The sequence below is a fragment of the Haemaphysalis longicornis genome, unplaced genomic scaffold (genome assembly GCF_048455015.1).
Source record: "Haemaphysalis longicornis isolate Haplotype H1 unplaced genomic scaffold, Haemaphysalis longicornis Haplotype H1 scaffold_5, whole genome shotgun sequence".
Lineage (NCBI taxonomy): Eukaryota > Metazoa > Arthropoda > Arachnida > Ixodida > Ixodidae > Haemaphysalis > Haemaphysalis longicornis.
In genome coordinates, this window is record NW_027526385.1 from 148,575,389 (window position 1) to 148,597,610 (window position 22,222).

The 22,222-nt window shown below is 46.7% G+C and overlaps 1 protein-coding gene across 1 annotated transcript in view; it reads left to right on the forward strand.

Moving 5' to 3' along the window:
* The first annotated feature begins 4,694 nt into the window (after positions 1 to 4,694).
* LOC144138728 (uncharacterized) overlaps positions 4,695 to 22,222 on the forward strand; it is a 32,207-nt gene continuing 14,679 nt past the window's right edge. Inside the window, exons 1-3 of the mRNA XM_077671138.1 lie at positions 4,695 to 4,833; positions 7,378 to 7,424; positions 19,497 to 19,535. Of these exons, the coding sequence (XP_077527264.1) occupies positions 4,764 to 4,833; positions 7,378 to 7,424; positions 19,497 to 19,535 (156 nt within the window). The 5' untranslated portion in view covers positions 4,695 to 4,763. The remainder of the gene's footprint in view (positions 4,834 to 7,377; positions 7,425 to 19,496; positions 19,536 to 22,222) is intronic.

The following is a 22,222-nucleotide window of genomic DNA, read 5'->3' on the forward strand; positions in this document are numbered from 1 at the left end:
GCCGTATCTCCACGCGGACTACGTGGGAAAGGGAGGCCGCGCTTGGCTGACGACCGACGAGGCTGGCTTTCTGCAGTTCCTCGCGAACAATGGCTCTTGTAAGTTGTCGCAGAGAAACGTCATCCTGGTTCCCCGGTGCTAGAGCATGACAGTTTGAGGTCAGGGGATGAGACTGACGGCCGTACTGCATCCCACGTTGCTGCAGCACGAGTTCCATTGCTGCTGCTTCTTTGAGGCAGTCAGCAACGCTACCCGGTGGATTCCGAACAAGGCCTTTGAACAGCTGCTCCTTTACTCCTCTCAATAAATGCCGCACCTTTTTCTCGTCGGGCATGTCGGGGTTGCCCCGTCGAAACAGTGGGCACATGTCTTCTACAAACATAGCCACAGTCTCGTTTGGACCCTGGACACGTGACTGAAGGGCAATCTCAGCCCGCGCCTTTCGTTCGCCGCTGCGGTATGTAGCCAAGAGCTGTCGGCGAAATTCTTGCCAAGTGTTCATGGTGGATTCGTGGTTTTCGAATCAGGTCTGAGCGGCATTCTCCAGAGAGGAATAAACAATCCTGAGTTTTCGACGATCATCCCATTCATTGAATGAGGGCACCCGTTCGAAGCTGTCAAGCCAATCGTCGACGTCCTCAAAGCTATCCCCGTGAAATGCTTTCGGGGTACGAGGCGTATGCAGGACATGCGGTTGAGCCACTCCTGCCATCTGGCTTGTTTGGCTCGCGGTAGAAGCCATGGCTGACCTAACAGGTGTGGCGAGACGCCCAAACTCCGGTTCCAAGCCCCGCAGGCATCGGCTCGCTTTATGAACTGCTGTTGTGTCCACTGCGCTGGGGCTTGAAGTAGCAGGTCTTCGGAACCGAAGTACATGGGTTGGATACCCAGCACCTACACCAAACAGTCACGAGAGGCAAAGATGGCTGCCAAACAGAAGACTAGTTTTAATCAGTATCGAGCCCACGCAAGGAGACAGGTAACCCAGGTCCCTGACTCCGCCAAGTAGTCATAGCGGTTTCCGAGTAGTCGGCGCATACCCTTGCGGGGGTAATTACCGTTCATAGTTTGGCAATATATTCCCTTAACCACATTGGTAGAAAAAGCCTTGCCTGGAGCATATAAAAGACTGTCTGAAATGAGGTAAGAAAGTATAGCTTTAAAGGTTTCCTGTAGAAAGGTAACACATGCACCACAAACAATCAAGGGGAATTTCGGTTTCATTTATTGAATAAACTCATGCTTATTGAGAAACAGAGATGACAAAATCTATATGTCGACGCGTCAGGCCATATGTCAGCTAGAAAAGCCAGAGACAGAGAACAATAAAGGCGTAAATGAAAAATATTAACACCTCATGATACTGACGCCAGCCACTTGGACCTGTCCTAGTCGAGAAAACCCAAGCCCATATTGCTGTGCCTGCCTGTAATGAGGGTTTCCTGGTAACAATTGTCCAAACGGATCAGCTGCGCTGCCCACTGCTGATTACGGTGACAGAATTGTACGTGAAACGTGGGGTTTGGAAGCACTCTCATACTATCTGCAATAGCAAGTGTTCATTATAAAAAAAATATTCAGGTTCCTGCGAAGAAGGTAGGGAACATAGCGTATAGTACAACTGGATGAGGGTATGATGTCTGTAGGTTGCGCAGATTCCTTGCTTAAAATCGATGCATCACTGGTGCGTCTGCCGGAGATCTAATTATCAAGAACGACTCGTCCTGCCAGACTTTAGTGCCCATCACACGACTTCGGGCAACCATCATAACAATACGACACAACCCTCCGTGATGTCCTACAAAAAATCAACTCCACTTGTGCTCTACTCTCGAAATTCTTACTAGAAACAACGCTCGTGAGAATAGCCACAACACCCCCGACTTCGCCCTTACGTATCGTTCTAACTGCCAAGTAGACAAACAACCCAAAATTCCTCATAGGAAGCAAGGCAAGCAGAAGATCAAAACAGTCCTCATCGGTAGGTAGAATAATTTCGGGGACACAAAACAAACCGGCCCCACACGTCATAAACCCGTGGCCGTTGAAACTGTTTGAAACAACGGGGAAGCACACTAGTGAAATCACTGAAATCACTTTAATGAAAGGCAACTCCCCATTACACGTCGAGCCCGTCATCTCAGAGTGAATTTTTAACGCTTTTGCTGCATCTAAAGCTATCAAAATTGAAGTTTTTAAAAAATGTCTGCCTAGAACGTACTGCGTAGTTAATGTCAGTTTACCGGTTTGCCGCGCACAAAAATATCAAATCTACAGGAAAAATAATTCATAGTTAACCATTCGCTCAGAAAAATTACTCAGCACGTGTCGTATGGGTAAGACAGAAGATATCAACACCACGCTGTCTTTGCAACGTCTTTATAAAAATGTTCTCACGAGAAGAGCAAGTGCACAGTAGAACACACTACCATGCACACCCATCTCCGAAGGAAACAAAGCTACAAAAGGCGCATAGCTTGCGTGGGCTCTCGCTCATGGCTGACTGCCTGTGAATTGATCAGCTCCCTTCTAACATTGTTTCTTTTGTTATTTATGCAGCTACGTGACATGCTTGGTGGAGGGTGCTTGGTGGAAACCCATTCACATCCCGGCCATCCAGCATAGCCCTGCCAATGCTTCTGAAGCGCTCCCCTTACGGTGCTTGGTACCCGTCGGCTCGCCCGATCCCCGGTGTTTCATGGAAACGTCCATGCGCCCGTCCCCGTGTCCCCAGACGATGATCCACCGAGACCTGCTTTTTTCAATGCTCGCTTCTTCTACTGGGACCTCGTGTTACTGGTGAATATTTAGGTAAACAAAAAGGGCAAACACCACTTATGTATTTACGTAGTGCTCAAATATGCCGAGTATTTTATTGTGCCTCAACAATAATGAGAAGTATCCATTTTGTTTTCAGATTTAGTTTTGATAGTTTTGATAGTTTTTAGTTTTTGATAGTTGTAGTTTCAGATAAGCTTTGCCTATATAAACCTGTCGTTCAAGCATCCTTTTACTGTTAACTTTCAGCAGGTTGGCTGAATCGAGGAACAGAGAGACAGACAGACAGAAGGACGCTTTCCGGTTTAAGTAACCCCAGAAAGTCTATGGTATTTACAAACAAGAATTCAGCCGTATGGATTGCAGGACACCTAAATATTCCTCAACAATTTGTCTGTATCAATTATAGCTCATCCCAAAAAGAGTTTAGGCCAAATGTGGCGCTCTAAGGGATTCCATGTTGTGTCCTCTTCTTTTTATATTTATAATGGCAATATTGCTAAACCGTCAGATGGTATTAAATTACATGCCGACAAACGCGTACAGTACAACTTTGAAAATCAAGGAATTTGCGTACGCACTGGCAACTGAGCATAATTTCGAAAAAAAAAAGTTTTATGAAAATACCAGTCGAGAAAATATTTTATTCACAACTATACAATATTCAATAAAAAAGGCCCATGACAATTATATCAGGCACACCACTTCGAGAAATTGATTGTTAAATTGAAAAATCGTCTATCACAACACCGTATCATAATAAAGGGAACCAACACAAGACCTAATGATCGCACCGAGCTTGGAGACCGCGCTCATTCATACTCAACGAAGTATGGAATTTAAATCCACCTTAATGATTACCTTAGATTTTCCCACCGAATGTGCTTCGTTGCGCTCTTCGCTATGAAGTTCTGATTTAAAGTCATTGTTGCGTACAGAACTGCCCACTACAGCATACTCGACACGCCGCCGTGATTGGCTAGGTGTGAATGTTTTAATTTGGCTCTAGTTCCAGGAATTGTGAATGGCCTATGAATGCTTTACGTGCTCGTTGCGCCAATCAGGGCTTTATATTTTCATGGCTTCTTTATCATTCTTATTCAGCGTAATGCAGACCTAATTGTCATCACTCGCTGAAAATCGCACGAATGAAATGTTTCTAATGCACAAGAAGTGAGGCTTTTTACTGCAAGTGCTGCTGGGGAGTGTTGGTCGTATGTGCTCACAGCACTTCTCTATGGGCCTCAAACGTATTGCTATCTGCTGGTATGACGACTGAACATGGATTTAAGAATTCAACATTTTAACCCTAGAAAAATTATGACGCTGATGCACGTTAGATATCGATGCTGCACTAACAACATTCGCTTCCGCCATTCGCTGCTGCAGAACTTCCGCTGCCGCTTGCAGGAAGCGTGCCTTCCTCTCTCCTACTTTGCATTCAGGTACAGGTATACAACTCTTTTGCTGACAGACTACGAACAAAACCAGCGCGCTCTATTTTGGCCTAACCTTCAGCATGGAACGAGCCCTTGGCACGTGGTAGAATTTTGGGATTTGTGGCAGCGTTCACCGTATTGTCGTTATCACTTATTTTTAACTGTTATACTGTGGCATTCACCGTATTGTCGTTATCAGTTATTTTTCACTGTTATACTTTATCCAACACGGGGAAATGACAATATTCGCCACGTGTGACAGGACCGAGGGGGCAGCCACATGTTTTTCTATGCCTAATTTAGCACAAACACCGTGCATTTTCTATTTCCAGCTTTACGACTTCCCAGCCAAACGGCGCAGTTCCATTTTTTGCAAAAAAATGAAAGCAAAACAATCCTTGGCGCAGAACCCACTGCGCCTAAAACAGCCTTCGGAGGGTATAAATCTCCATCACGCTTCGTAAACGGGCGGTAAGTTCTCTTCAGCGCACATCGCAGCGTTCTCTTGTTGTTTCTTCGCTCTGAGAAGCTTTGACTACCGCTAACATGGCACTGCTGGTCTTCATCATAGCCACCGGTATTATCTTGCCGGGACTCGTATCGGCTGTATCATCGCGTAAGAAATTCCTTCAATTTTAACTAACATGCATAAATATTTTTTTCGGTTGAATATTTCTGCCGCCATAAAATTTTATCATGTTAAATCGTTCTCTAGCAAGCCTTGTTCGCTTTGGGGAACAAATTTTCTAAAGTGCTCAGACAGAAAATATCCCCTGGTTGTAAACACTTCCGGCATTTCCTAACGAAAGGTTGTGTATATTCTAACACCCGGACTTTTTCATGCGATCGAGTGATGTGATCTCTGATATCTGCAAGCGGTTTTGTTCCTATACTCCTGAAAAAGCACTTGTAGTATGTTATACATTACGCATCCTTGAAATTACGACGGTACCATAAAATACTGCTGATTGTTCGCATGCCTGTAGCAAGACGCCAGCTACAGTCATTATGATTTTAATACATACTTTCTGCATCTACAAAGATGCAAGTGACAGCAGGGAAAATATTTTGGCGCGAGATTACGATTTAGTTTAAGGAAGGGAATACCTTTAGTAAATTGCTTCCGAAAATCGCGAACACAATAAACTAAACCCCCAGCAGACGTTATCTCAGGCCTCACGCAGGTTGTACTGGTATTTCTTCAATCTCATTTGTATGTCTTATCAAGCGCCCCGTGCTTTGAAATTTTAAGTATAGCTTTCTTACTATTTTGAAGGATTCGAGAGAATCATATACGCCTAAAATAAAGTTGAAGGAGGCAAGTTTTCGTATTGCTAATAACATTGAGCTGATCCTTTTCCACCGACTATACAGACCTGCCGCCATTGTGTGGTGTCACGTGCGTTCCCTCTGTTCATTTCGTTTCGCACTGCTCCGAACTGCGAAAGGGAACACAAAATGCAGAACTGCGAGCAGACAGGCAGCCTTTCGTAGCCGCTAAGACCAGCACCAGACGACGCAGCCGCAACCATTACGACGTGGTTTCAAACACCAGATATATATCCCTCTCGTGACCAATACATCGTCGCAACAGAAGAGCACGTAATGAAGAAAGACCTACCATTAGTACGTAGGAATCGCGGGGCTTTAAATAAAATGTGATGCTTTCGCAATCACACTTGTAATCCGTTTTAATTTCTCCCTCAATTTTCAATTGAATTTCATTTTGAGGGGGCATCTTGTTCAGTCACAATTTTTTTTTCAGAAAATGAGCTCTTAGATTGTTTCCCAGGATGTAATAAAGGTATGAAGGTATTCGCATGCTATAGGCCCGAAAAATGAATATCCTGCGCCCTACTGATTCTAAAACCCACTAAAGTGTATTATCCAAAGTTTTATTTCGCGCTGCATACCGCAGTTTCAACCTTCTCGTCTAGCCGCCACAGTGACGTAACAGCGGTTTTCCTTGCCATGCGATACTATGCTTTGAGCGTTCTATTTCCTATCATTTCCTCGTTTCCCAACCTTTTGTCTACTAATTCACATGTTAGACGGGGTTAACGCGAATGTATTTGATTTTATCGGACATGTTTTGAGCTTCGAAATTGGAACGAAGAAGTACGCGAGAAAAACGCCATTTTCCAACCGAAAATCCGAAATGCCTCTACAACGGAAGGATAATGCCGTCGCGTTGGTCGTGCATTCAAAAATTTAATAGTGTAGGGTATTTAAAACTTCTCAACAACTTGTTTCCGTGTCCCTTGTAACCTTACATAAGAAGACTTTCTCTGTCACCATAAATCAACACAAAAGCCCCGCGTTGTACTGACCAGTATAGGGCACATAAGAATTACCGCAATATAAGACGGATATCTCAAACCGCGTTTGTTTTTTTTTAACACCTCCGAGTATGAAAACAAGTTTACCATCACTTTCTAAAGAAATTGAGAGAAGCGTGAAAGCATTCTAACATCAAAACGGCGTCAAGACTTCGGTAAAAGTGTCTCCAACGTTCTCTGAAACTGCGTCTAATCGATGGTCAAGACTTGAAAGACCGAAGCCGAAAATAACTCATGCAGCCGTTTTTCGCTCACTAAATAAACACCTCTACAAACGATTTTAACTGCATCCCGATACGTGGTTTATGTGATAAAGGTATACTATTGCACTTCTTCATGATCGATGCGTGTACTGCCTTATCAGGAACCATTCCTTCCTCGCGATTTTGAAGTAACCCATGGACGCACGGTTTTACGCACGCGCCACGTGTCCAGATATCTTATCAGTGCTTTTCGGCCAACCTACTAGTCTGTAAGGTAATGCATTATTTTTTGGACAGGCCACCACCAGTCTAAGATATATTTCTCTTTTAAAGATGTTTGTAAGAACCTTTGGAGTTATATTGCTTTGAATGGGACTGGGTCAGCAATACAACCTATTAAACGTTTAAAATGGCAATACCAGATCTTTCTGGTAGACCACTAAGGCTCGTTAAGGGTCACTGGCTTCCCATATAAATTCATACGCAGAATTTATCGGTAAGTTGAGATGGCTCATGCCCCCATTTACTTCACTTTGGCTCTCATATGAATGCCTTTGACTAATCAATTCAGAAACCTCGTAACATTTTGTATTCTCTCTTGTTTTCTGTTTGTTCCAGCGGAATGCCTCCGGGTTAGCGTCACGAACTTTCTCGACATAGGAACGGTGAGTAATTGCGGGCACCAAAACGCAGCTATTATTAATTAAACAAAAATAAGGGCCTAAACCTAATAAACAGAAAACCAAAGATTTATTCGTTGTTGCGATGTGGACTGCAACCCAACTACTCATAAGCAGCTTCTGGGTATATATAACAGGTGCTCCCTGAGGCCGAACTAAAAATTCGGTAATCGTCACTCGTGGTATTTATCGCTGCCACAAACCACCCAAACTGGACCTGTTATATAAGTGCAGAGTCAACCGGAAAGCAGATATCACGTATGCCGCGATCGGATAGCCACCCCCAAATGATGGAAAGCACATTACCTGTCTCGCTAGAGAGAATGAAATACCACAAGTGCGGCGAGGAAGTAACTTGTGTGGCCAACAGGGTTATTATGTAGCCCATTTGATTCAAAAGTTTTTTATAAAACATATTACTGTTATGCTGAAGTAAAAGTCTTCTGAGTGACACAAACAGGTAGATTGTCATAGAAATGCTAAAAACTGCCATTTCTCAAAAGAAATCTATCAAAAATATGAAGATAATCTTGAAGAAACGTCAATAGTGCCGTTAAAAATGGCAAAAAGGAAATCGTTTTTTGTCCGACTAAGTAAAATAAAAAAAATTCGGAAAAATTTGTCACTGCAGACAAAAACCGAGAAAATCAACCCTTCCTCCACTGGAAACAGGGATGCACGCGAAGCTTTTCCTACAGTGGGAAAGCGTAAACCAACCCCTTCGAGAGTCTCTGTGTAACCATATGCTCAACCCCTACTTTCCAAACCCTTTAATCGGTCCGACGTTGTCGTTTCGCCTGGATTTCCGACTGCTAAAATTAGATCACCGAGCTCGGGCACATTCAAAGGCCCACTCGTTGCTTCATGCTGTCTGCTCCCCGGCGGAGAGTAACAAGTTCGGCCTACTTCGGCATAACCGTGCCGCAGTGGGCCTTAAACTGGCGAGAGACGGCGCGGGCGGAGCGACCCATCCCTCCTTTCCCTCCTCCGCTAGAAGGGGGGTGGTGACGCTTGTTATTGGCTGGGCGTATGGCGTGATCCGGCGAGCCTTATCGTCGGACCAGCTGGTTTTCGGCCGCAAGCTACGGAAAAGGAGGGGTTTTCGGCAGCTACATGGTTGTAGGGAGGGAGCCGTGAATAGGGAGTTTTGCCTTATCACGGCTACAACACAGACGGCGATACAATAGAAGCTTTTCTTGAAAAATACGTCACGCATGCCATTACCACATTCTGGGGACATCGAGTAACCACACACAAGTAATAGACAAGACAACCGCTAAAGAGAATGGTACACGACGAGTGCACAGTTAGCGGTGTTAACTCATGGAGAAGAAACGACGTAAAAATAATGAACACATTTAGAGATGCCTATCTTAGCTGGAACTGCATTGGAAAGAAGGTTGGTATGTGTAACGCCTAGAGATAGACACCGAATAGCATGAAATATTTAATAAACGCAAGGGAAAGGCGTTTTCTCTTGACTTCACCAATTGGACACCGGAAATGGTCCCTTTTGGACGGGTTTAACGAATGCTGTTTCGAAGTAGCATTGTCAGTACGTTTGAATTTTCCAAGATAAGTTAATGTACACGCACTTTTCACGCAGTCGTAAAAGTATGTAGTGTTATTCAACACTCAATGTTTGAGGTTTACATTGATTGCGTTGTCTCCATAATGCTGCCAGCAGCTACGACCTTGTTATTATTATGTCATCCAACAAATTAAGAAATATTTTATCATGTGAAACTGGCCCCCTGTGTACTAATAGTCCGACCTCAAGAATGTAGGGGAACTATCGCCTCAATATTCCCGTTGTGTTGTGGCAGACCTTACAGAAAATTCATATTTACAAGTGGTACTCATATTAAAACGTGGCACTTAAGTCTGCTTAAGGAAAACTGCACATTGAGAAAAGGTGTAGCTCAGAAACCTCTCCCTTGGCTAGAGAATTAGCGAGCATACAGCCCGATCCGGTTGGTCTTTATAAATGTTTACACAAAAATGAGCATGATCTTATAATGAGCACCTCGAACCGAACGAACCGAGAGTTCATTCGTCCCCCAGGCATTGAAAGGACGCCTGCTTGTCCCGTCGTTTGCTTCTGTGTCCTGTGTTTACCGCTGGTTTTTATTCCATTCAAACATGTACCAACTAGCCTGGTCCAACGCCTTGGCATTGAGACATCTTGGTCACTTTGAAGCATTAAATCAATTTTTTGCGGGCAACGCGTGCTGCGCCGAGCTGGCGAGCTTTGTTTAGGCAGGTACACCGCCAACGCCCACAAAGATGTTGGAGGCTGCCAATGTGAAATGAACAAATTTTGAGGCATTACTATAAGCATTTTTAATTTGTGCAAGCTGAACACTTCTTCTCGAACACAGCCATCCAGGTACTCCACCAATTTTTAAAGCGGCGCTTCCTATGCTTCACTGATGGCGACGTTGCCCCAAAACGCATTGCCGGCAAGCCAAGCGTCTCAGACGGTAATGATGATCATGGGTTAGGTGAAGACCGTTGAAACGCGAAGGTTTTTTTGGTCGGAACCCAATGCCTTCAAAGTCCAAATTCAAAGTCCCGCATCTGAATTGTTACGCCCAAAACGCATTGAAGGAATTCCGTCTTACACAATGGGTTTCCACAAATCCGCATCAAGAGCCTCACGAAAAAACGCTTCCCGGGGTCAGGGTCGAACTCGGGTCACCTGCATTATGAAACCGACGTTTATACGACTGTGCCATTCAGAGACGCTTTGAGTAGTTTGGATTTTGGATTTTAGCTCAAGTTGCATTGGCGGAAGCTTTGCGTATTGGCCATTTTTTTTACGTCATGCTTTGGTAATAAGCTGCAAGCTTTCGCAATGAGTTCTCAGCTTCAAGTAAGCGCTTGTCGTGGTGTTTTATCTCTTCCTTCAGCTTTGCCCTCTACCTATTTAATTTCAAAAAGTACAATCGTTCGCCTTCGGCTGGGACTTGTTTGGACCGGATCCATGATCGATTTCGCTGTACAAAGGTGCACCTTTTAAGCTTACCGAAGAAATGTGAGCGTAACGACGAGGAACCCTGATAGTCCATCCACGAGGAGCATCTATATTGTTTGCACCATAACTGACTCTGGCCTACGTGCGTAATGGCGCGGAGTTATTGCTAGAAACCCTTCGTGAAACAGCTCACCGCCCATCCCGCGTGGTATACTGGACAAAACACGGCAGTCACCAGTTGAAGAGCTGCCCGCTGTTTTTATGGCAGATAAGTTTTATGGCGAAATCACAGTAACAGTTGGTAAGAAAGCTTGCCAGGTTAGGCGACGGTGGTGGCTTTTTGTGCATGGATCTTGGGCTAGCAAAAAAACGCCAAGATGGGGTTTCATGCTGTGGGTGTGTTTGGCGCTCACTTCAACGTTGGCGTTGCACACATCATGCAGCTTTTAACAGCAGAGCTGCTTAAGCTTTCAACTCCACCGTGGAGCGTTACAAGAAAAGTCAGCCCAGCCAAGCGCACGTAAGGGTTCCCCCAGTGAGAAGCCTCGGGCGTTGTCCAGGCTTATGCGTGGGCTTGCGGCACGTGAGGAGTTCGAAAAAAATACAAAAATTGCCTAGCGCACGTGAGCATGTGCCTCGTGAGAACACTGCGGAGGCAAACTCAACCGGGGAAAACAATCTGCCCAGAATTAGTGGCTTGATCTCTCTAGCGCTGTTCTCTTTGCCTGGTTGCGTGCGTTCGCGCCAGAAGTGTGTAGCACGGACGCCGAGTTAGCGCTACAGACGCCGAGTCCGCGAAGCTGGTTGCTGCGGGTTCTATCGGGTGCTAACGCGATCCACTTTGGTAGAAACGTGGGAGCCTGCGGGACAAAAAAAAATCCGGGCCTGCCAGTGCTGGAGAAGATTGAGCGGCGAGTTCAGAAATCCATGTGAGGTTCAACAACCGGGTCTCGGACGGAGGGAGAGGGGCCGCCAGCTCTGCTGTTTCTCCAGCCTTGCACCACTAGTGCAAGCTGCGCCAATATTTTCTAAGGCCGTCAGCCGAAAAACTATGGTTCAGCAGGGCTTCATGGGGCTCATGAGCACCAACGTGGCCCAAAATATAATCGTAATTAGCACCCCCAATGAAGCAAGGGCCGAACGATACGTCGGAACACGTTGCCTCTGCATCGGGGGACGGGAGCACAAAGTCAGCGCGTACCATTCAGCCCCAAACGGAACAACCAAGGGGATTATTAGAGGTATTGCAGTTACGGACTCTCACCAAGAACTACAAGCAAACATCATCAATGAAGCCAACCCACTGGCATTGGAAGCGCACCGCATCAGAAAGTCGACCACTATCATAGTAGTATTTGAAGGAACCAAAGTTCCAAACTACATCAAATACGGCTCTATCCTAGTCAAGTGCAGTCTGTAACGCCAACATTATGAAGTGTGCCGGCAGGGCGGCAAAATTGGTCACCGCACAGATGTGTGCCCTTTCCCTGACGTCAAAGTATGCTACGCATGCAATGCACCGAACCCTGACCCAGACCATGAAAAAGAATGTTCACCACGATGTAAACTGTGCAACGGCCCACACCCCACCGGGGTAGCGGGATGCAAGAACCGCTACAAGATTCCATGCATTATAACGCGTCGCCGCTGGGAACGAAAGCGCGTGGAACAGCAGCAGCCGCCATAAGGCCTAGCGGACTTCCCGCAGCTGCAGCCACAAGAGCAGGCGCGAGCGCAGGTGCAAGCGCCAGCTGCGGGCCGACGGAGCCGCTCACATCATCGCAGCAGCGGTCGCCGCCGCTCGGCCAGCCGCCGCCGCAGCGCCAGTCGCAGCGCTAGTCGGAAAGGTCAAGCGGCGCGCTCAAAAGAGCGAGTGGCGGGGGCCGACGTAGTCAAGCCGCCAGCTCCCAAATCGCAAGCACCCAAGCCAACATCTCCACCGGCGAAACCCTCATCGAATCCAGAAATGATCGCCCTTCGAGCAGAGAATGACCGACTAGAACGCCAGGTCGCGGAACAAGACGCCCGCATTGCGGATATTGAACAGGAAGCTGGACCAACTGATCGCCCTCCAGCAACAACCACCGACACCCACCCAAGATGCACCTGCTGAAGAAATGGTCGACGAGGATTCGGAAACAGATGAACCCGAACCCCAAGTCAAGAGAAGAGACACTGACGCACCCAAGGAGGGGAAGCTGAAAGCAGCCTTTCGCCGCCTCGAAGGACGTTTCAACAGGCATGATGAACGATCCAACCAACATGCGGAATCAATCAACAAGCGTCTAGCAGCACTCGAAGCTACCACTGCAAATATCATCACATGCCTCACGACGCTCGAACAGACGTGTCAAGCCATGCAACACATCATTCAGGCGATACAAGAAACACTCGTAGAGATGCTAGCAGCCATCGCTAAACTCGGCTCCGGAACGCACCACCCGCAACCCAACCAACGCCCAACATGGCCAGAGCAGCATTAGCCCCTAACCGAGCACTAGTTGTCTGGCAATGGAACGCAAACGGTTTACAGCGCAGACGAGCACCCCTACAACAATACATCAAACAGCTCCCACGATCACCAGATGTTATCCTACTCCAAGAAACGCATAGTGAGATCCCTCCGACTTTTCCGGGGTATCGCTCTCACGCCAGCCCACCCAGTGCGCGAGCCATCGGTAAAGGCGCCGGTCAGGGAGTATCCAGCCTGGTGAAGAAGGGTATCACCAGTGTTGCCACCGCTGGGCGTCAGATATCCACTAAAAAGCCATACGAAATCAGCCAGATTCCGCTAGATTCTAAAACATATCCGCTAAATTTTCCGCTAGGGCTTATTTTATTCGAAAAACAGTGCAATTTCGTATGATAAATACCTTTATATCTCCCCAAAACTGCGGGAGCTGAAATAACATATAAAAGAGTCTTCCAAGGAGTCTAACTAGAACACTTGAAGCTTCAGTGCGGCGGTGGTCGTCATTTGTCAACCTGATCACAGATGAGGCTAAAAGTTATAAATGTTCACACTGATGAAAGAAAGAACTCACAGGTCAACAAAAAAGACATCGAGGTCTTCGTCGCCGCTGTCATCGTCTGATATCATCTCTACAGGAACTTGTTCAGGTACTTGTTCAGGGACCAGAAAGGAGACTTGGTTGCACATACGTTGCAGATGTCCCGATGGCACTAAGAACTACCGCGGGAAGTTCGTAATCAAAACAACGTTTCTGGTGTCGCTTCAGCCCCTCTCTTACGACGAAGATGGCGTTTTTAGTTTCAGGCTTCATCTTGTTCCGCAGCTTGGATTTTAGTATTTTAAGCTGACTAAACTTCCTCTCTACTTCGGCATTTGAATACGGCAGCACGAGCATCGACATGGCAAATCTGGCCAGCTCGGCGAACAGGTTTTCGCCGCAGGCGTCCTTACAGGAGTGAACTTCACACCAGAATGACTGCGTGGATGATATTTGCCTCCAGTTCAGGAGGATGATTTTGCTCCACTGCTTTTAAATTTTTTCTATTGTCTCAGGGGGCACTGCCATTGCTTCCAGCAGAGGAATCAATGGCTTCTTCACGACGCACAAAGCGTTTTCGATCGATAAGAGTGATGTTTCCTGGAGAACTGTGATCTTGTAGGGAAGTCGCTGTCTGATTTGATCTACTAGCGTGGTAATAAACCTTATGCAGCTTTCTCGCATCACAGCTTCATCTGCGAGAGAGAACCCGTCGGTCTTCTGAGCTTTCACGTTGTTAACGTACGTCTCAAACACGTAGCCCAGATATGGCTTGGGGTTCAAGTGGTCCTCAAGTTTGCACGTAAGAACGTCAATCTGCTCTGTCGGAATTACGACTTTTTTAAACAAGCTTGAAAGCAAAGTCATAAGGTCTTTCTTGCAGGGCGATTTTGAATCGGTGCACTGCGTGAGGTATCCGCCAGAAATCCGCTATGCATGAAAATGACCCGCCAAAAAATCCACTAGCCGCTAGACTAATTTTTTCCCCGTCAGGACAAAATGAAATCCGCCAGATTTAGCGGAAAATCCGCTAAATTGGCATAACTGGGTATCACCTACATCGAACATACACTTCTACATAACAGCGCCATCGAACACTGTGTAGTGGAACTTGTCACCGGGAAGAAGAAAAGAGCACTTTCGTAGTCAACATATGCAGCAACCCCAAGCACTACCAGCAAAAGTTCAGAACCCTAATGCACAAAACGAGCCAACTAGCCCGAGACAACACCGCGGTGCTATGCGGCGACTTCAATGCGCCTCACACCGACTGGGGCTACCCCAAGACAAGTGCCAAGGGACGCAACCTGCTCGAAGACACCATGGACGCCGGCTACCAGCTGATCAACGATCCTGCAAGGTACACCCGAATCGGCTCATCCGTACAACGGGACACGAACTCGGACCTTACTTTCTGTAAGGCGACACGCAGCAACTCTGGGATACGGTGGCGCAATACCGGCGAAACGCTGGGCAGCGACCATTGCATCATAGAGATCACAGTAGCGCTAAGGACCATGGGGCACACTCCCAAAAAACAAAGCATAACGGACTGGACAGCCTATCGTAGAGCACTGGAGAACTCCCCGACCCAGATGGACGACATCGAAGAATGGATGCAAGCTTTAAAAGAAGCGGTTCGAACAGCCACCACCGACGTCGAACTCGACGACTCCCTCCCTCAAGCCGACAGCCGACTTGCTCACCTGCTGGAAGCAAAGAAATCGTTACACAATAGATGGAAGAAACAGCGGCACAACCGAAAGCTTCGTAGGAAGGAAGCGATACTCAACCGCGAGATTGAGAAACACTGCGCAGTCCTCTGTCGCCAACAATGGCACGCAGTGTTCAATGAAGCTGACGGACAGCTGCACAAAAGTCGAACTTGGTACTTGTTACGCCATCTGTTAGATGAGACCAAGAGCAAAGGGACGCAACACCACGCACTTGCCCGCATCCTACACCGAGCTCAGAAAGAACTTGGCGAAGCCGAGGTCTGCCGGCGTCTAAACGACAAATACTTGCCCGCTACTCCCCCCGAACCTCTCCCAGACTACACGGGAGCAAGCTACGAACTCCTCGACAGAGACATCGAGGAATGGGAAGTAAGGGCAGTATTGCCAACGATCAACAACAATTCAGCAGCCGGACCCGACAAGGTCACGAACAAAGCTCTCCGCAACCTAAGTGACAATGCCATCTCCGCACTAACACGCTTCTACAACAAATGCTGGAGCAGTGGCCGATTGCCCAAAAGATGGAAGGAAGCGAAAGCAGTCCTTATTCCTAAACGCGGAAAGCCTCCTAACATCGACAATCTGCGTCCCATCTCACTCACATCGTGCATAGGCAAAGTTCTGGAGCATGTGCTGTTTAACCGATGGCAATTATACCTAGAGAATGAAGGATTGTACTCAAACACAATTCTGGGTTTCCGAGCGGAACTAAGCACACAAGATGCTATGCTGCTACTTAAACACGAAGTCATAGACCAATCCACCAACACCCTCGACAACAGAGCAGTCCTAGGCCTGGACCTCCAAAGTGCGTTCGAACGAATCCGCCATTCGGCAATCCTGGAACAAATATCTCACCTTAATATGGGACAACGGACCTTCTGCTACGTTAAAGACTTCCTGTCAAACCGAAGAACAACAATTCATGCGGGGGATATCCAGCTCCCCACAAAGTCGTTGGGCAGCGTCGGAACACCGCAGGGGTCGGTTATCTCACCCATGCTGTTCAACCTGGTAATTGACGTGGCAAACAGGTTTGCTGGACTCCCCGACGTCAGGCACACAATATACGCCGACGACATCACCCTGTGGGTGACGGCGGGCAGCGATGGCCACATAGAAGCAACCTTAACAGGCAATTGACGTGATAGAAAATCGGCTGACAGGTACCGGTCTAACCTGCTCTCCCTCAAAATCTGAACTCCTCATCCTACCACCACGAGAGAAATGCGCCACTACATCTACGACCACAAGCATCACCCTTCGAACAAGAGACGGGACTGCAATTCCACATGTCAAGACCCTGCGTGTCCTCGGGCTTCATCTGGACGTGAACAGAACGAACGGCTCCACCATCAGTAAACTGGAAAGAAAGGTATCGGCAGCCACCAGACTCGTCCGAAGGGTGTCCACCCGATACGCAGGCATGAGGGAAGCAAGCCTCCTCCGCCTTGTCCAATCCTTTGCAATCAGCCATATTGCATACATCGCGGCCTTCCACAATCGGAAATCAGCCGAGCGCCAGAGGCTCGACGCAATCATCCGCAAGACGTACAAGGCAGCACTGGGGCTATATCCACACACTAGCACGGACAAGCTCCTTGAGCTAGGCATACATAACACTAGATGAAATAGCAGAAGCCCAGCATACAGCGCAGCTTACAAGATTATCGCTAACAAGAACGGGCCGCTACATACTGCAATGGCTCGGCTACCAAAATCAAGCACTACAAGACGACAAGGACCATGTATCGCTCCCACAGGACCTGCTCCGCAGACTCCGCGTACCGCCGATCCCCCGCCACATGCACCCCGAACACAACCAAGAGAGAAGGCTCGCAAGAGCGAAGGCTCGCAAGAACGCCAACGACTCGGGAGAATACTACGTAGATGTCCCCAAGTACCCAAATCAGCCGAACACGTATGCGAACACCGGCGAACTGTACACCGCAGGCAGCGTCAAAGCCAAGAGTGTGCATCACGCCGAGGAAATGGCGATCGCACTGGCACTCACAAGTCCGAAGTGTACCACTGTGATCAGCGACTCGCGGACAGCGATCGTGAACTACGCCACAAATCGTGTCTCCCACAGTGCAGTGAGGGTGTGCGGGGCCCTACCTCCCAAAGAAATGACGGTGACTATTAGGTGGTTCCCGGCGCACGCCGGCCCGTTGGGCACGGACAGCAACCGCAACGAGGAAGCGGACCGAGCAGCGCACGCGCTCACCGGACGCGGCGCAAGCTCGAGCCCCCAACTTGCAGAGCAAGAGCTCGACGAAGCGTCGCCACTCACCGCCTATAGGGACATCCTTGAGTGGTATCGAGCTAGCCGCCGGACCTTCCCACCACCGCACCCTCGTCTGACGAGAAGAGAAGCGGTCGTGTACAGACAACTACAAACTAATGCGCTAATGACTCCGGTGATAGCCAAACACATTTGTCCAGAAGTGTTCCCAAGCGACGTGTGTGTGTTGTGTAAGAACGACAGAGCCACAGCAGCTCCCATTTCGTGGGACTGTACACTACACCCCAGTGAGGCCAATACAGCCAAAACGCTCCCGCCGCTCCTCGCAAGTGCGACCAGAGACAAGGACTAAGAAATACAACGTACGGCCGTCCAGCAGGTGTTGGGGGCCCTCGAACGCCAGCGCCCCGAAACTGCTGCCTCTACTGGAAGCAATGCATGAGTAGGGAGCCGACGACGAGTGGCAGCCCGACACGGACTAGGCTGCGTCCCAGCTGCCGGAATAAATAAAGATGTTTGCTCTCTCTCTCTCTCTTTTAGCTAATTAAAAATGAGGCGCGGGTGGCCCAAACAGTGCAAAAAATTGAAGTTTTCTCTGCAACTTTTTATGATCTACATTGCCACCACTCCTTAGCGAACAAGCGAATACCAACTTAGAATTAGGATTTATCCACTTTACCTTTTTTCAGTATGTAGAGGTAAATCTAAGCAGATTTCTAGATAAAAAAGCGTCAAAAGTTAAAGCGTTAACATTTGGTATGTACGTTGTATTACACCCGGTCTCTCCCTGTATGAAATGAAAGTTCCGTTTGTGATCATGCCTCTTGGTTATTGCCACTCAAATCATGAAAACCGAGGCACCCAAACGTTATCTGAGGCGTAGTGAAGTGAGGTACATTATTGAGCTCGGACATACTAGTCGATCAAGATCATTGTTTAACAGGATCATTGCTGAAGCCAGCGGCCCGTGATCGCAAGAGCTCCGCTTATAAGAAATGGCTAACCATTTGAGTGGCGCGGCAGTCGCATACAAAATGCGTTGACTTTTTTATGTGTAAAACACCTTTTGCCAAGAATCGAGTGCCCTAATTCAGTGGCGAAAAAAGCTTCATATCAGCGTACCCAGACTGACTAACACGTTTTGCAATATCGAACCGAAGTTCAAGTGTGAACAGGTATTTTCTGTTAAGTTGGTCCAGCATCTGTCAGGGATAAGTATATTTCCATAACGTCTGAATGACCCCATGCAAAGGGCCAACTGCAAGCGGCACCTCACTGTGACAAATAGTTATCCCTGTTATCTTATAAGTTCATTATAAATCTTTTCTGCCATTGTGGAGGCCGAAAACCTACTGAAGCTCCGCATAACACGCAACAATTACTCTGTCCATGAGATGGCTTACAAAGATAAATAAAAGCTGCTTCGTGTTTACGTTCAATTGAAACAAGGCCATTGCTTCTGGGCAGCTGACATTTTACCGAATTTATTAGCGGCTATCCAGCCAATGATATGAGCATTGCCAATACCTTCAAGCTTGCATGGTTATCTTCAAAACGCACTTTTCATTTTCTTACCAGTACCTGGTGCGTGAAAAACGCACAAATCACCCTGGAACAAAAAATGTGCTAATGGAAACAGCAAGAAACGTCATTTTTACCTTTTTATCGAACACGTTTTTTGAAACTTCGCCATTTCCTCGGGGAATGACGCATGTGTTCACTCGGTGGTTTTTCTCCCTCCAATACACGGTGTTTGCGATTTCATTCCCCATATTTTCCTACTATATCGCATCCGTAAGAACTATACTGCGCCTAGGATTAGAAATAGGACCCTAACAATTTTTTTTAATAATGTAAACGGAATACATCTATATTTTTATATTATTGCCACGTTCATGGCCATTTTTGTATAGGACCACTTTGCTCTAGTAATCTTTGCTCGGTTCATACGCGTCGCATCAACGTTGTTTTGTGGAAAATGAAGCAATAAACTTACGCAAAAAAACTATGTTTCATTGTTCTAGTAAACCGTGCTGTCCAATCACGCCTTTTCATTTTGTGCGATCTGTTTCTTTTTGCGTTGTCTAGTGCCTGGCAAACAAAGCAGACCTCTGCAGCTCATCAAGCGTGAGTAAATATAACCTTTTATGTCTTGTAGGCTCACTCAGAACCTAATATCCATAAAATAAATGAAGAACTCTGTCGAGACCGCAGAGATACAAAGTCTTGAAGAATTCAGCATGTACAAGCAAGACTATCACTACTACAGCACTTGGTTAACCAAGCTTAATATGTTGCTATCTGCCACCTGAATGATTCAAATGTAATTCACCTCAAAAGAGAAAGAGTAGACGTTTATTGAGCAGTAAAGGTAGGAGTGAATCCTTATTTCAGGAAGCCATGTGTTGACCGCGCCATTGTAGCCTGGGTTACAAGGAGTGCTTGCTCCTGCAGGCGACAGCTGTTCAACAGGATCTGCAACTGCTCACGGGAAGAGGGAAGCGGAAGGTGCACAGCAATAAATGTGCTCCTACACGTCCTGTGCCAACTATCATGTTTATGTTTCGAATAATTTTAGGGTTTAAGGCGTCGACGCAGCGCAGGCGATGCGGCGCGCCGTAGTGGAGGGCTGCGGGCTAATTTTGACCACGTGGGGATCTTTAACGTGCGCAGAAATCTCGTACACACGGGCGTTTTTGCTTTTTGACTCCATAAGAAAAGCGGCCGCCGCATCCGGGAATTAAACCCGCGTCCTCGTGCTCGGCAGCACAACGCCTTAGCCACTGAGCCACCGCGGTGGGTCATGTCTATATTTGGCCCACAGAAAATACCACCAACTCAGAGATAGATGCTTGTTCATTTAACTGTGCAATAATTTCCGCACGCTCTCGTACCATAGCTACTGGGAGGACATGGAAATGTACACAAAAGGGGCGTCTCTCATGCACGAATGACTGAATATTTCTGAAGGTAGGGGCGCAGGATGGGTGAGCGGGATTATGGTTTTCACGTGGCAGTCAGGCGACTTAGAACGAAGGCTTTTGACATTTTAGCGTTTTTTATAGGACTCTGTATTGCATTTCTAAACAATACATGCGATGTATTTGGAGGAATCCACCCAAGGCTACATTTTACCACTTGAAGAAGATCTCAAGAATTGCCATTCACACGGCCAAAAACACACCAACTGCATTGTCTCCGAAAGTCAAGTGCGGACCCATCCCATACGTGGAGCAAAATGAGGCTTCATACTCCTGTGGAACAAAAAATTAACAATGACAACTAGGGCATGCGTTCCTCGGCATTCGGTCCGGTCGTGTGGAGGAAACAAACAAACGAGCAAACAATTTGGTTATCCGCAGCAGGGCCAGTAATGGACGAATGAAATGCGAAAGAGAAAATATGAACAGAACACGCAAAATTGGAAAATACTGTTCCTTGAAATCCAGTAATGGCGCGCCATTGCATTTTTTTGGAAAGCCCCATTTCCAAATTTTGATTTTGTTAAGCCACGCGTCATTTTGACTATAATGAAAAAAAAATCGCGCTGTTTGTGTGTTCTGCTTCATAATCTTGTGTTCGCGTTACATTTGTCCGTGGCTGTACAAGTGAACTACATAGAGAACGGCCTCTGTGGGCCCATTGAAAGGGACGGACAACCAATTTCTCTTCAGTTCATTTTCTCTATCCAAATTAAAGGATATCCCTTAAAACACCTTAATGGGATAATTTTTTGCTGATAGCGCCCTAAAACGTTTTAAATCAAAATTTTCAGATCTGTAAACAGTCCGTGTCCTCCCAAAAATAATGCTGGTAACCAAGACTCTATAGTAGTGCGGCAACATACTTTTGTCTGTATGCACGATGAAAAGCGGTATTTAAAAATTTGTCCCCTGCCAAAAAAATTGTGAATTGCAGGCTTCTTCATTCCTTTATGTACTTTTTTATGACCAAGTTAAAATGATCGGTTCCAATTTATTTTAAAATTGCTTGTTGATTGATTGATTGTAGGCTTTAACGCGCGGACGCAACGCAGGCGATGCGGCTCGCTTAGTGTCTTTAATATTTTCAAAAAAACGCTTAAAAATACCTACACCATTTAAAGTTTTACAAATACTTGTGTTAAAGGGTTTTCAATAGGTGAATAAACGTTTCAGCAGTTTTAGCAGCTGCAAGGTTCGCACGTCACGTGATCAGGGCACGTAACGTAGGGTCATGCCTGTATTACGAACCGCCACGTTTCAGATTTTGGAAAAATTAGTGGCAAATTAGAATGACCGCCACCAATTTGTTCAAAAATTGTTTGTTGATTGATTGATTGTATGCTCTAACGCGGCGGCGCAAGGCAGTCAATGAGGCGCTCCGTAGTGGAGGGCTCGGAACTAATTTTGACCACCTGGGGATATTTAACGTACACCGAAATCTCCAACCCACGGGCGTTCTTGCGTTTCGCCTCGATCAAAAAGGCGGCCGCCGCGGCAGGGAATAAATTGCTTGGGGTTACCCCACTATATAAAGCGCTGACTTTCATGAGCTAGATAAAAAATACTCGACAAAAATTAGTTGAATGTCCCTTTAAATAACTTTAGGTGCCTATACAGCTAGAAAATTTAACTAGACATCTACACTCTGCAACACAGCGGTAGTATTTCGATAGGGTGCCGATTTTGTACGGCGTTAAACGTTAACTTTGGAACCGCCATTTTTATGGTGTATTTTGTATTTTTTTTTCACCTCAGCTGTGATTATGTGCTATTTGTATAAAAAATCAAATACATGCAAATCTTAATGGTGTAGCTACATCATTGTTTCCT